Genomic DNA, 15,402 nt, shown 5'->3' on the forward strand with positions numbered 1-15,402 from the left:
GTGTGTGAGTTGGGATCAAAGGAGTGGAAGCACGTGACTGAGAAGTGCACTGTTAAATGTATTGGGAAGTGGGAGGTTGGGAGGGTGAGGGTGAGGATGAAGTGTCAGTGTCAGTGTAGATGTTAGTCGAAGGAATACGAAGCTACTTTACCAACAAATGCAAGATCGAATTGAGCCGGGAAGCTAGCTGCAGCGTTTTGTTGAAAGTCGTGAGGCTTTTGATAGATCAAAAGACGGACTGCGCGCCTATTATGATAGTCTGCAAAAATCGTCTAACAACTTAACAAGTTACCTGCTTTGGCCGATGTTTGAAGCGTTTTGTCTTTGACAGTACTATACTATATGCGATAGGGTAATGGGCTTGCGCCTTTCAAGTTTCACTGCATCTGCTTGCGCAGCATAGAAGAGGAAAATGGTTGGAGGGAGGGGAAAAGGGAAAAGGGAAAACGCTCGAATGCCTGCTGTTTGCTCAGTGTGAGCAAGCCGTGCAAGCCTCTTTTTCTCCACTCCACTCCTGGACGGTGCTTTGCCTGGCAGGCATCCATGATCCGCACAGGGTTCAGAGCTACCTAGCATTTCTACGCGATGGGATTCTTAGATTCTGTTAGTGCTAGACCGTACAACATAATACATGTCTGAAAAATGAAAAAAAATGAAAAGTGTGGTGTCACGATGGCTTGGAAGTCACAATAATTCGATATTCTCCAGCGCCACGCAAAGAATGCCACGAGCCACTAGTACACCAGAAGCACCTACGTGTACTTAGTACCTTACTTACCTTACTTTGATCGGCCATCCTCCACGCTATCTCTACGCTAAACCGATGGCCGTTGGAAATACCTGATCCTTGACCCTTGACCCCAGTACCTTTGACCCCAGTACACTGGACGCCTACGGAAGTACCTGAGGTACTACCTAGTGTCCACTTGCATACGGTACCTCCTTACCGGATGAGCATTGACCAGTATGCGCACCTTCAACATTGCACAGTCCTCTTAATTCTACAGATATCTGAGGTAACGGAGATTGTTATCCTATCCTTCCTTTCCTTCACTATCACACCAGGGCCAACCCACGGAAAGTTTAGGGGAGCGAAGCCAACAAATGCCAATTTTCTCATATTCAGGGGTACATACATCAAATCGTGCCCCCAACGTCCACCTCCAAAGCCAGCTCGCAAATGAGATTCTTAGAATTACGAGGACGAACTTATCTCGGCTTTACCTGCCGCCTTCTTCCACAAACACTACTTGAGGCTCTTCGCGCGAATCCTCTAGTCTTGGGATGTTATTGCTCATGGTGTCAAAGTCTACGAGTAGCCGCATCCCGGTTCGCATACCTCTGGGTTACGAATCTTGGGAGATCCTTGTCTACGAGATCTGGGGATCCTCCTAGCAGTAGCACAAAGTGGGGAGCCGGAGAGATGTCCCTACGCCTCGTGCGGCTTCCTACAGAGCATAATTTGCAACATTCTGACACATCGTTTCTCCTTATCACTGTATTCGCAACCCTGGACAGAAGCCATGATCTCTGTGTAAGATTATCAGTCGTAACAACTCGGGCATGCCGACGCCTTGATCTATTGAAAACCCTGCAAGCATGCAGCTGGCGTGCCTACGGTATGTCAAATGATACCCAGACCCCAAAGACATCCGCCATCTAGTCTTACCTACTCTCTCGATCAGCGGTCTCTGCGCATGAGTACCACAGATGCAGTGTCCGATAAGTCCGACCCCCAAAATATCTGCGTCTTACCAATAATGTACAATAAGTCTATCATATAACTCGATCGATACCACTTCGATTTGAAGATTTCTTGAAGTTTTAGAAATCTTATTCTACGCTTCATAATCCATTTTTTTGCATCTGCCAGGGAAATGCATCCGGGGGTGAAATTAAGTATAAGCGTAGAGAGCAGTAGGGCCATGATTATATGATCATTCTGCCTGCATAGCTTGGTGGCTATTCAATCATTCATAGCCCTAGCCCTAGCCCTAGCTCTAGCCCTAGCTCTAGCCCTACGTTCCTAGTAGGCCTAGCTCACTGTATCTCCGCTGCCAAGGCCTGTTGCTTGCAACAAGACAAGCAAACATGCAGCAGCCAGCAGTAAACAGCGATCAACCTCCCTCGCAAGCGAACATGCTGATCTCTCTGACTGTCGGAAAAGTCGATGCTGGCGTCGCCGTCCTCCTTACAGAGGATAAGCGTCTCGTGAGTTCCCAGTGGGACGCAATGTCCAATCTTGCCCCCTAAATTCCTACTGACTACCGCCTCCATTCCCAGATAGAATTTCCCTCCATACTTCTCCCACCCTCCATAACTTCAGGCTCCATAGTCGACATCACCGTCTCCCGGAACCAGTCCTCAGAATCAGCATCGCAAAAATCCTTCGCCTCTCTCCAGTCCTCAATCCTCAGCACCTATGGTCTCTCCTCGCCGAAAACACCAGTCCTCCGCTGCAGGAATGCTACACAGACATCTGTTGTGCTCGAATGGGACAAGATCGATCTTGCAACTGCGGACTTACGGAGTTTGAGTCTTTACCGCAATGGCGCAAAAGCGGGCGTCATTCCCCAGGACAAGGGCATACAAGCTACCAAGGTTTCTGGATTGGCTGTCGATACTGCCTACACATTCCACCTCGTCCTCCGGACATCGGCCGGCCAGTACAGCAGCGAAAAGCTAGTCGTCAAGACGCATAAGATGACAGATCTGAGCGGCATTACCGTTACTCCTGGGGTCCTCCCCGCACCTCTACGCGAGAGTCTTAGTGGTGCTATCGAGCGCATTGGCGCCAAGATTGCAGAGAATGTGAGGATAGATACCACGCATTTTGTGTGCACCGAAGGCAGAGGTCGCGAGTGGGAGAAAGCCGGCGAAATGAACATTCCAATCGTGCGGCCTGAATGGGTGGAAGGATGCGAAAGGGAAGGCAGAATAGTGGGCGTACGGGGTTACTACTTGAACGCGGATCCACGGTTGAGGCAGGTGGGACAAGGTGTAAGTATGCAGCAGCAACAGCAACAGCAGTCACCAAGACCACAGCAGCGGGAGAGGACGCAGAGTCAGAGAACGGTACCCGTGCAGCAGCAGCAAGCGCCGCCTACGCCTTCACAGCCTTCCAACAAGGGTCTGCCACCCCCCTCGGCATCGCCGAGACCGTCATCCACTGGCTCGGATAAGGGAGCCCCGCCACCACTGCCTGAGAAAGATGCACCGCAAAAGCAAGAAGGTCGACCCAGTGAGGAGGACGGCAGCGCATCCGAGAACCCGGTTGGAAGCGCTATGGACTCACCTACGCAAGAGCCGGTCATCGGCCTAGGTGAATCTGGTTCTGGAGATGAGAGGGTGGAGGATCTTAAAACGCCCGCAGAGTCTGCGAAGTTCAGTGACGTGCAGCTCTGACAAAGAGATGTTGGCAGGGAACGAAGACACAAGTACCATCAGTGTGTAGATTGCAAAGAGATTCAGGGCGTGCAGGGATGCAACAGCGTAGTCTCATCGCTTGCGTATACCATTTAGCTCAACCATTCTAGAAGTATGTAGAGAAGGTTTCCTTGTCCATTGCCCTTTGGCGGAAGCCTCTATCTCACGAAACTCCTTTCCAGCAGAGAGCGTTGATTTCTGATCTGTATTTCTACACAGCTCACAAAAGGCTTTCATTACGCATGTGAGAGCCTTCAGCGTGCGAGTTCTTATCCATCAAAGTGTCCTTACCATTGCTTCCTCGCAGATGGTCAGCAGAGTTCTCACCAACGTTTTCATGGTAACTGTGCTGACAAGCAGACAAAAGGAATCAGGACTACATTGACCCGCAAACAATTAGGCTGTCTGAGACGTGTGCGAACCTCGAGTGAAGTTGCTGCCAACCCTTTACGACTGTAAGAACGAAAAGGGGGGCTGGAAAGAAGTCATCAATTAGAGTACGACCAGTGTCAGCAGGGGACAGAGAACTGAAATGATGATATGAGGTAATGAGCCGTTGACTGTCAACAGATGATGCTCGAAGCTCAGCTTTCCGAGCTCCCTGCGTTCTAATGCTTGAGCACGGTAGCTTGCTTGCTCTTGTTGTTTTGGCTAAATTCGTCGGTCCATAGCCACAAAATACGGCCGTACCGCTGCCCATAACCACAAAAAAGTTGATCCTTGATCCTCCACTATATTGAAAATCAGGGCACTTGGAAAAGCTCACTCCCGAACCCACTTTCGTCAAACCCCCATAGCCATTGGCCGCATAGAACAGCTCTTCGACTAGAGTAGCCCATCCGCCTTCAGCAAAGCGTTCCTGACCGTCTCCAACAGGATCGTTGCCACAATAGGCGGTACCGCATTCCCGATCTGCTTCTTGACGCCGGACGCCCCAAATTTGTGGCCCAGCGGGAAACTTTGCAGGCAAGCGAACTCGCGATGCGTATAGTCCCGCTTCCCACTGGGATGGATGATGCCACCACCACTGGTAGTAACGCAAGTAGCGATTTTGTCCCCAGACTGAGGTAGATTGTCTCGCTCTTTCGCCAAGTGGATATCGTGATTGGCCCACCCGTAGGGGATCGTGGCAATGGCTTCATTGATCGTGGTCCATGGTTTCAGGCCTGTCTTTTCCGGATCCGACGAGTGGGTCGGTTTTGGGAAAGGGGGCAAAGCTTCGCCAGGGCTGCGGAAAGGGATTGTCAGCATCTAATAATAACGATCGGCTAGCAAGTAGGTCACCCTACAGCACGGAGTACGTGATCGAAAGGGAGTTATAGAGGTCGATGCTTACCACGATGCCATGATAAACAGCCTCGTTCGACGTTGTGGGAGACCCAAGTCGGCACAATTCATGACCTTCCATCGAACACTAAAGCCTCTTGAGGTGAACATGTTGATTACAGCGTTGAAGAAGATAGGATGACGGCGAATGAGCCCAGAGGTTTGCTCGAGTGTGACTATTCTGGGCTTAGCCTTCTCGAGCAGGTTGAAGATGGCAAAGAGAGTCGCGGTGTTCATGTCGTCGTCCTTGCCTTGGACCGTATGCGCATCGGAAAAGAATTGACAGGGCGGCGACATGTGGCAAATATCAACCTTGTAATATCTTTTCGCATCTGAGAATTGATCGGCCCAAACGTTGTAAATCGGGGTGCGAAAAAAATTCATCGCATAGGTTTGGCAAGCTGCCAGATTGAAGTCGAATCCCCAATGAGGACGTAACCCTGCACTCACTGCTCCTCTGGACATGCCTCCAGCTCCGCAGAAACAGTCACCAAACGTGTACCTCCGCTGATTTGCCTTTGAAGCGGGCGCGTTGATGATTGTAGACTGATTTTGCTGACGAGAGTTCTCGATAGGCCGCGATGATGGGCCAGGAGTGGCTTTAGTGATCTGATGAGAGAGCATTCCGTAGGCTTGAGATGATCCGGGAGCCACTGATAGACAATCTGGAGATATGCGGTGGATATTTTGACGCGATTTTGTGGACGTCAAGTGAGATTTCGCGTTGAAGGGCGGATGTGCAATGCTGGGCCGAGACATCTTCTGCTTAGAAGAAGACGACGTCGCGTAATGCTTGGAAGGTATGGCTGAGCGTGCGTACAACGGAGTTGACGGACCGGGTTGCCGGAATATAGAAGAACGTAACTTGGGGGAACTCCCATATGGATTGGCTTGTGGCTTTGTGAGATCGACAATATTATTATCATCCTCTGTTGTACCGTACGTCTGAATCTGACTGACGACTGAAGACCGTGCTGTCTTGGATAACGGCGTTGACCCTTCCGTGAAACCGCCCGTTTCAGGAGATCGCATTGAGTCCCTCGATCGTCGAAGTGCTGAGTCCTTTCGTCGCGAAACCGGAGTAAGAAGGCCAGAAAAGGTCGTCTTGTAGCTCCTGGACCTCGATGGAGTGTGTATCTCTTCTACATGATCTGGTGGTGACTGAGATCTGCCCATTGTTCTTTCGCTGTCCGAAGAAGCTGGCTCCTCATGATCGTATCTGTTGTTGCCAGGTAAGGCTCGATTGCCCGGACTGTCATACTTTTGGGGAAGATCTCCGTTGCTTGACTGCACTCGAAAACCTCGATCGACTCTCTTTGTCGGTCTGGCAGGGGAACCACCTGCTACATCAGCCGATCGCTTCCTCTGTGCCAGGCCTGGCGTGGGATAGTATCTTGATGTTATCTTCCCTTCGTATCGCTTTTCGAACGTTCCGGAGCTCGAAGACGTCTTGACTTGAGCGTCAATCTCGATGATCCTGGGCGACTTGTTTCTGGATTTTCGGGGCTGAATGGAGCTTTGCCTCAGGCCTCGCCTCAATGCAGACATACCACATTCTTCATCTGTGTCGTAGTCGCTGGAATCAATAGGAAGGCCATTGAAGCCTGCGAAATTGAAGTGTGACTCTCGTCGGGTTCGTCGTTGCTCTCGTGAACGCAGGATTGGCGAGGTCAGGACTTCTCCGACGTTTTCATTGCTTATTATCGTATCATCGCTGTGTAAGAGGTCATCGTTTCTAGTACTTATACTTTGGGTAGCTCGGTCGTAGCTTCGCTGGAGGTCGTCTTCTGTCAGAAGGCATCCTACACTTCCACGCTTCATGGGATCTCCAATAGGGAATTCCGGACCTGATGGCACTTTCAGTGAAGACCGACTCGCAATGCCTTTGTGTGAAACAACTTCTTGGCGTAAAAACTCTCTTTCTCCCGGCAACCAACCCTCTTGCGCTCCGCCTGGCACCGTGGAGCCTCTCCAAATGTGGCGAAGCTCGTCATCCTTCATGCTATTGTCGAAGCGCTGATCACACTCATCTTCCCGAAGTCGGTGGATTCCTTTCTCGCACCATTTGTACAAGGCACGAGCTTTTGCATTAGCGTAGAGGCAGAGGTATTTAAATCTACACACAAGGACGCGGTCGTTCTCAATGGTCTCTGGGTTGTCCTTCTTCCCGTCATCGCGCCAGCTCAAGGCCGGAAATGATTGATTGGTAAGTCGAATGCGTCTTCGTTTCACGATTTCGCAAACAGGTACAGTCTCCATGCCTTGAAGCTTGGCATCTCTTGGGTCGTCCTCATCGATGTGAAGGATCCAGCAGACTTCGTTCAGCTTTCTTTCAACGACACCATTCATCTCCCTGGTCCGTCGAAATTTCCAGCCTCGTAAAGTAACTGCTGACGTCGACGTGTCTTGGATAATATGAACGATCCTCAGGAAATCTTTGTCTTGAAGTTCTACGTACACCTTCTCAGCCAGTAGAATGCCATTATGTGTGAAACTGTCTAAGCCGACGAAAGGCAATGTTATTGGGAGGTTGCGTGGGATGATTAGGGAGGATCTTCGTGAGGTTGCGGCCATAGAGTTTGAGCTTGCTAACGATGACCGTCTCATCTCGTCCTCGGCATCTTGCGCCATCCATAGAGCCAGATTCTCCTCGTCTGCAGAGTCATCGTCGTCCGTGAGCTCCGTTGTTATTGGCTGCGGGAGCGGACGCGGACCCTGGGTCGTCGACGAAGATCTGCTAGGAATCATGGTAGCGCTAGCTAACTCTCGGCGTCCAAGCCTAGGAGTCTTAGGGGAAATTGAGGCACGCCTCGATGGAGTGGCGAACTCCTCACAGGTGGCTGCGGGGTTTGGGAAGCTCCAGGAAGAAGTTGCAAAGTATGCGGGATCAAGGTTGCTCGTTGGTGAACATGTCTTTGAGATCTCCATGCTGGGACTCTGAGGTAACCACCGAGACGACCGTTTGGTGCCCGAAGCTGAGGAGCCTCGTAAATAGTGTGCTTGTGATGATGACTGAGGAAGAGCGTGGCTAGCCTGTGATGTTATCGTTGGAGTTCCCACGGTAGGGCTCTGGAATGCTGACTGTACCGATGCGACCGAGTGGTGTTTGAGATCTGAGTGAGGTGAATGTTGTGGGACTTGATCGGTCTTTGTTCTGGAGTCATTGACGACTGCTAGGCATCCATTCAGTGATGCTAATGAGGACAATCAGCACCCTACCAAGAGTATGGAGAGGTATTATTGCCTGTTGAATTAGGAGTACCTGCATTATCCTCGTCGTCGAGAACGATCACACCTTGGTCTTTGGCAGGCATGATCCAAGTAAAACAATTTGAATAGGACTGAGACAGGTAGTCGGACCAAGCAAGGCGTGTCACGATGACTTCCAAGAAAAGTTAGATATCAGGTCGTTTTCGATGTTATGCAAAAGCATCGAAGAAAGCAGGCTGCAAGGAATGGCGCTCTTCTGACAGGACAGCTTGGACGAAAGGTACTTGAAGAGGTTGGAGAAGTTTGGAGATGGTGCACTATGTTTTTAGAACCTGGTCAACAAGATTCTTCGGACGGACTAAGGTTGATATGAAGCCAATGAAATAACATTTGAAAGCGATTACTTTGACTCAACGAGATTTGTCTGAGGAGGCCACATACCTGTATTGACAGCTTCACTCTACGGTAAATTGACACTGAGAGATCAGGATGCTGAATAGTTTAGGCCAGTATTAGAAGCCTTGAAGGATTTTGAGAAGTCCAACGACGCCGAGAATATTCAAGTAGGCTGCAGCGAAAGGGATCAACGATGGATTTATGACCTTGCGTGAAGCCATCTCATCCCCACTTCTTGTGCAGGCAACAAAGCATAGCACTGCAACTTTCTTGATACCTTTCAGCTCAGCAAACTGTCGGACATGAGGTCAGAGCACTAGGTTTGAGACTCAGGTCTCCTTCTCCTTGACTGGGATAAGTCTTGCCAAAAGCTAACGCCAAGCAATGAAAGTGGATGTTTCCATATTCAGTGCCATGTTTGTCCAACAAGTGTCTTTGTTACAAATGCGACAGTCACTGCAAAATTGTTCCAAGGTCCTTTGATACAATTAAGAAGATCAAACGCAGACTGGCGTATGCATGGCAACAATGCCGGAGAATTGGACAATTATACCCCCGCTACAACATGAAAATTTTGAGGAAGACTGGAACGCAGATCATCTGCAGATAGGGCACAAAGACCCATCTCTGGCTGACAGAGATCTGGGTTAGCAGTAAAACCCACGACATTGGCTGTGTGTTTCACGAAACGAGACAGGTTCGAAGAAAGTGTGGGCAATCCCATACTTGAAGGAAGCGCACTGCACTTCAGTGAGAGGATGAGTTGAAAACTTTCTCTCATGTTCCTCCCCAATCAAGAGCTTGTTGGATAGTCCTAGACCTACAGAGAGCTGAATCCCAGCTATGAAGATGAGCTGAGCGCACAAACCGTTGCATTGCGTGGTGTCTGTTCATCAACTGCTCCCCTCGCTCCAGCGGGAGATGTTGTGAATGCTGCCGGAGCGGAAAAGGGCCGGCTTGGCACACTAGGATAGCCCCCGCAATGAGCCTCGAAGAATTTCTCTCAAACCCCATACCCGCTCCTTGCAAGCTTGAACTTTTACACAATGGCTACCATCAATCTCTTCAGACCAAAGGCTACCTTTTCTAGTACTCGCCCAATGAAGCCGAAGCTCTTATTCTGCAACAACTCCGCTAGCCGACCTTGACGTACCAATCAAGCTGGAATGAAAGCCTGAAATTTAATCGCTTGGACCCTATGTTGCCGATACAGCTTCTACAGAGTAAAACACTCTGAAGAAACCCAATTTGACCTCGTATCTAACGTATACTGAAGATGTGTGGAATCGATGCCATCACATGCGCACAGCCGGTAGATAATTTTGTCGCTGCGGAGATTCATGGGGCCTTGTACCTTTTACAGCACCGTGGCCAAGGTAATGCCGATGCATATTGCGCTCAGGCCAATACTGAGAGTCGGACAGATGCATGTGGAATAGCGACCTGTGGCTCAGGGGGCAAAATCTACCAATGCAAAGGAAATGTCCTCGCTGCAACAGTCTTCAAGACGGCGCTCGAATACCGGACCTGCGCGGATAGATGGTGGGCTTTTGATTTCGACTGCTTCGAAGTCTTCTCATGCTGAACTCGGCAGGGCGTTGGGCATGTACGCTACCCTACTGCAGATACTAGCGCAAATGCAGAAGCTCAGGTACGTCTTTTCGTAGTGATTTCCTTCTGATGGATAGCGAATTTTGCTTCACAAAACATGGGCTGGAGGAGTGGGGGGTTCGATTGTCCAAATACTTAAAATTCCCAGAAGTCTGAATCTATCTTAGAGAAGACATGCTGACTCCGAAAACTTGAACAGCCATTTCTTGCCAACTACCTTTACGGAATTTGCTTTGCCCATGGGGGCAAACCCATCAATGCCCCGGAGTTGAAGCACTTTTTGAACGAGGAAGGGCATCGACGATGATAAATATTTTTACAAACGAGCTGGGAGTCACCGGCAAGGCACGTGTGAACAGTGACGACATCTTCTCTGCTCTGAGCCGGATGTACGACCGGTTGGAAGGAGGATGGGCGTGTACTGGAATTCTCGCAGGTTTCGGCATATTCGGCTTTCGAGACTCATGGTGTGTATATTTTCGAAGCAAGCTCTTCCTGTTCTGGAATTTTTTTCGCCTCACAAGATATGATTGGAGGCAAAACGGTATCACTACCGCTTCGAGCTGTCTCATGGCTAGTGTCATTGCCTTGGAAAAGAGACGCTGAATCCGAAATCCTTTAGAGGTATACGTCCTCTTGTGCTAGGTTCTCGGCCATCTGCTAGCGGACAGAGAATGGATTACATGATGGCTTCAGAATCAGTGGTCCTACGCCAGCTTGGGTACAGAAGAACGGAGATTCGCGACGTTCTACCAGGAGAAGCAGTGATCATTCCAAAACGCTTACCCCCAGTGTTTGCCCAAGTCCAAGAGCAGAAAGCTTACTGCCCGGATATTTTTGAGTACTGCTATTTCGCTAGACCTGATGCGATTATCGATGGCATAAGTGTCCACCAGAGCTGAGAGAATATGGGTCGTTTCCTCGGAGATCGCGTTATCAAGGTCCTGACAGCCGATCATTCGGAGGAAACCGACGTTGTCATGCCCATCCTCGAAACCTCAAACACCAGTGCGCCAATTGTCGCTGCACGACTGAAAAAGGCATATTGTCAGGGCTTTATCGAGAACCCCTACGTATTCCGTACGTTATACTTTCCGAGGCAATTCTTCCCCAATCATGCTTCTTATGATCAGACATGTCTTCAGAGTCCTCTGCTCCCAAAACATGTCTCGCGACTCAGAACTTTTCCTGAAAGAGTAATGCTGACTCCGAAATATTCTCATGCCAAATCAAAAGGCCCGGGAGGAAGGCGTCAGGAGGAAACTCAGCGCAATGGAAGAGCAATTTGCCGGAAAGACCGTGCTTCTCGTGGATGACAGCATTGTCCGCGGAACCACGTCGAGGTAAATTGTGGACATAGCCACCGAAAGCGGCGCTAAAGGTGTATACATTGCCAGCTGCAGCCCTGAAATACGCCATCCCCATATTTATGGCATTGACTTAGCTTCTCCATCCGAGCTTATAGCTCACAAACGGGACGACGATGCAATAGCTTTGTATATTGGTGCGAAGAAGGTTATCTTTCAAAAGTTGGATGATTTACAGGAGGCCTGCGCGCCAGCTGTGCTCGCCGGCATGACAGCACGAAAGAACCAAGAGTTCGAAGTGGGTGTCTTCAACGGAGAAAATGTCACTCCTGTTCCCAGGGGCTACTTCGAACACATAGAGAAGGTACGAGGGGAGACGAGGAAGATGAAGGTCATGGAAAACGCCAGGGAAGCCGTAGCCAACGGATCGGCAGGTAAAGAGGAGATCCAGATAGCTACCAATGGCGTTGAGGTCAAGGATGACGGCAAAGTTGTCCCTGCATCGGCGAGTACTACCAACGGAGCGCTGGCAATCAGTGGGAATGGAGTGCTGCATACGCCTAATGGCAAGAGGAAGCATGAGAAAGATGAAGAGGCACCGCCGAGGCACCAGATGGATAACGGACTACACAACCAAGGTAACTTCGATTACGTGAAAACGTGAAATTTTGGTACGTGTCAATCTACGCTATGCATGTTTAAACCAAATCCTTCCATTGGGATGAATGATCAATCACTTTTAGATGTTAGACTTCTGAGCATGACTTTGCGGAGAGAGTTGGTTCCTGATATTTTGGAAATCTGATTGTAATTGACGGCACCAAACAAGGACTTTGGGCCGGGCTGACGTGCCGTGATTACCCTAGGGAGCGCAGCTATTTGAAGAAGAATGTATGGAGCCACGGTGGGCATTGGAGAGAAAGTGTATAATTGCTTCTCCGTGCATTTGGGAGGCCATCTGGTATTGAGTCGAGCATTTAATGCTCTGCTCCGGTACCATCACAGTACTATCGTACCTACTATTCGAAGTGCCAACAAATTGACGCCACCAACGATCAAGAAGTGTACCTGCATTAGCCCCAATCCTGAATTTCTAAAAGTAACTGTAAGAGAATGACTGGGTTCGAGAATTTGATAAATTATTTTTTTGGTGGTGTTAACCTTATGAAATATGTATTTGTGGGTAATTGGAGTTGGAAAGTACGTACCTAAGAAGGCCGTAAATATTAGCCCTTGTGGAGTCAAAATCTCTCTTGTGTGCAATAACGCCTTTTGCGTGAATAGTAGAACTCGTACTCTTCCTCATAAATATCATCAGTGAAGTAGACAGTACAGTACCTTAAGGTAGTCTCAACTTTAGGTACATTACTCTACATGTACGTCACTTCTGCAGGTGTCGGTGGTGTCGGCGCTAAGACGGTGCATTTTCATCATCATCATCATCAGTGGTCACAGCTTGAGTTCTGCCTCCGACTACTTTACCGTACTTTACTTTATCTTTCCACTGTACAGTATTCCATACAACTGTCTCTCTCCCTCTACTTTTCCTCTACTTTCCCTCTACTTTCCCTCTAGTATGCCACAGTGTTTCGTTTCGAGCTGCCTTCTACATTGTGGAAAATCCCAACTCACGCTTGTTCTTGGCATTGGCAAAAGTTGCAGCTCAAGTGCATTGAATTCCACACATTCTACCGGAAGACTCACCCTTCCAGTCAACTCTTCACATCTTCTACACCTCTCGCGTGGCCAAGAATCTCAGCCATGTCTACTCGTGTGACCCGCAGGTCAGCAGGAAGGGAACCAAGTTTGTTGGCTTCGGATAAGGAAAATCATGAGCACCAGCTTTCAAGTCCGCCTGCAACGCCTGCGCCATCAAAGGTCAACGCGCAGGCTAGCACTGGGAGCAAAGCGACAGTGAAGAAAACGACGCCAGAAGTGAAAGTAGAAGCCAACGAAGCTACAGGAATGCCCGTCTCAGCCACTAATTCTCAACCACCAAAGAGGGAAGCAGCCAAGAAGGAACAGACTCTCGAGACAAAGTCAGAACACGAAGGGCCAGCGCTCCCGGCAAGCATATCAAGGAAGCGTAAGAGAGCTGCTGCGGCGCCCAAGGTTGAGGACCATCCCGATGAGCTACCGCACAACATGGGGAAGCGACCCTCAGCAAAGAGTCACCAACTAAAGGATGAGGCTGCGCAAGAAAATGCAGCGTCCGCAAAGACTGGAACCCCGATAAAATCCGCAGTGAAGAAAAGCAAGCCTGAGGATGCTATATCCATGGTCGAAGCCGCTAGTACCATCGACGCATCTGAAGAGTCGCCGAAAAAGAAAGCCAAAAAAGTCGATCACTTCCCGTGCAGTGATCCCTATCCTGACTGGGCGCATCCAACACCAGAGGAGTGCCAAGTCGTCCATGATCTCCTTATGAATGCGTTCCCCAAGGATCAGCACTCCAGGTTCATCCAGCCGGACACCGTTCCACCCCCCTCGGAATTTGTTGCTGGGTGCGGCGAAGTGCCTACAATTCTCGACGCCATGCTCCGTACCCTGCTCAGTGCGGCTACGTCTAAGCGCAATTCCAGCAGCGCCTTCCAGGGTCTTGTGAAGCGATTCGGCCTTCAAGAGTCGGGTCCCTGCAATGGCAGTGTCGATTGGACTGCCATACGTCATGCCACCATAGACGACGTCTTTCAAGCCATCAAGACCGGCGGTCTGGCAAAAAATAAGAGCAAAAACATGAAGGCTATACTCGATATGGTCTACTCGGAGAACGAAGGACGGTGCGAAGCTCATACCAAAGTCATCGAAAACGATGACCCCTCTGCTGCACCGGAAGGCGCAGATCCAATGAACCTTGCACAGATGAAAGGCGAGATTGATCTTTTCGAAAGACACATCCTAACGCTCGATTACTATCATCTCCTTTCCAAAGATGATGCGCTCATGGCCATGCAAAAGTACCCCGGTATTGGTGTGAAGACTGCCGCCTGCGTTGCCTTATTTTGTATGCAGAAGCCATGCTTTGCCGTCGACACTCACGTCTTCCGTCTGTGCAGGTATCTCGGGTGGGTACCGCCTAAAGATGAAGAGGTCGGTCCAGGAGAGAGGAAGAGACCCGAGGTGAACGAAGTGAACACGTTCAAGCACTGCGAGGTTCGAATTCCAGAGAATCTCAAGTATGGCCTACATCAGCTCTTTTGGGATCATGGAAACCACTGTGGAAGGTGCAGAGCTATCACCGGTGAGACCAGTGAAGGATGGGCTGATGCCAACTGTCCGATCGAGCATTTGGTTAAGAGGTACGGCGAGAAAAAGGGAGGCCTGGCTAGCCCTGTGAAGAAAGGCGGAAAGGCGACGAAAGGAAAGGGGAGGAACAAGTTGGACAGCGATGACGATGACGAGGACATGGAAGATGTTGGGAACGAGGAAATGGAGCTTGGCAAAGATGAGGATGACTACAGCCCTACGAAAGGCCAAAAGAAAACGAAGGCTGACCCCGCGACAAATTCCGCGAAGCTTGTGAAAGTGAAAGCCACTGAAGCAATCAAGGCAGGAAAAGCTGGTGAAGCTAAAGCTGGAAAGGTGGTGAAACCAGCCGGGGTCACGAAGGCGGCGAAAGCGAGCAAGGGCAACTCTGGGAAGAAAGGGGCAAAGCGAAGAAAGGCGGTGGAGAGTGATGAGGACAGGAAGACTGCGACAGATGCCGAGGTGGACGACGGCAGTTGAGCTGTTTAAGCAGACCACGCCAACATCACACTTCACTTCTTTCTCAACTACATCAGATCTCTTCGAAAACCGACCGGCACATGTGCTACCACATATTCACACCACCAGCCGCCCAACAACCTACGGCATGCGTTCCGGCTATTTCCCCCAATCTTCCTCTCAAATCATGGAATCTACGAACCACCAGCTCTCGATACCTAAGACCCAGGTAGAAGGCTTACGATTTCGCATTGTCTAGCATAGATACCCTAGCATAGCATAGCGTGCAATATTCAATCACTCATACGTACTTCCAACCGCAAGATCAAACAATCGCCATAGCTCGAGCCTTCCTCAACAACAGTGATTGACTTAACCAGAAGCTATTGGGACATATGCCCGCACCATACCGTATCCATAC

At 49.8% G+C, this 15,402-nt stretch overlaps 5 protein-coding genes across 5 annotated transcripts; 4 read left to right on the top strand and 1 right to left on the bottom strand.

The window, feature by feature from the left end:
* Positions 1-2,091: 2,091 nt before the first annotated feature.
* On the top strand, positions 2,092-3,405 carry HO133_004002 (uncharacterized protein; the record flags this gene model as incomplete). Its single annotated transcript, XM_037294921.1, has 2 exons — positions 2,092-2,211; positions 2,284-3,405. 2 exons carry the CDS (start codon positions 2,092-2,094, stop codon positions 3,403-3,405), a joined length of 1,242 nt encoding a protein of 413 aa, XP_037148968.1.
* Positions 3,406-4,251: 846 nt separating this feature from the next.
* On the bottom strand, positions 4,252-8,066 carry HO133_004003 (uncharacterized protein; the record flags this gene model as incomplete). The annotated part of the gene is made up of 3 exons (XM_037294922.1): positions 4,252-4,654; positions 4,763-7,946; positions 8,015-8,066. 3 exons carry the CDS (start codon positions 8,064-8,066, stop codon positions 4,252-4,254), a joined length of 3,639 nt encoding a protein of 1,212 aa, XP_037148969.1.
* A 1,773-nt stretch (positions 8,067-9,839) lies between these two features.
* Positions 9,840-10,871, top strand: HO133_004004 (uncharacterized protein; the record flags this gene model as incomplete). Its single annotated transcript, XM_037294923.1, has 2 exons — positions 9,840-10,009; positions 10,592-10,871. 2 exons carry the CDS (start codon positions 9,840-9,842, stop codon positions 10,869-10,871), a joined length of 450 nt encoding a protein of 149 aa, XP_037148970.1.
* Positions 10,872-10,877: 6 nt separating this feature from the next.
* On the top strand, positions 10,878-11,940 carry HO133_004005 (uncharacterized protein; the record flags this gene model as incomplete). Its single annotated transcript, XM_037294924.1, has 3 exons — positions 10,878-11,042; positions 11,206-11,312; positions 11,373-11,940. 3 exons carry the CDS (start codon positions 10,878-10,880, stop codon positions 11,938-11,940), a joined length of 840 nt encoding a protein of 279 aa, XP_037148971.1.
* A 1,097-nt stretch (positions 11,941-13,037) lies between these two features.
* On the top strand, positions 13,038-15,002 carry HO133_004006 (uncharacterized protein; the record flags this gene model as incomplete). The annotated part of the gene is made up of 1 exon (XM_037294925.1): positions 13,038-15,002. One exon carries the CDS (start codon positions 13,038-13,040, stop codon positions 15,000-15,002), a length of 1,965 nt encoding a protein of 654 aa, XP_037148972.1.
* Between the last annotated feature and the right edge of the window lie 400 nt (positions 15,003-15,402).

The sequence above is a fragment of the Letharia lupina genome (assembly GCF_014066315.1).
Source record: "Letharia lupina isolate WasteWater1 chromosome Unknown contig_19, whole genome shotgun sequence".
NCBI classification, from domain to species: Eukaryota; Fungi; Ascomycota; class Lecanoromycetes; order Lecanorales; family Parmeliaceae; genus Letharia; species Letharia lupina.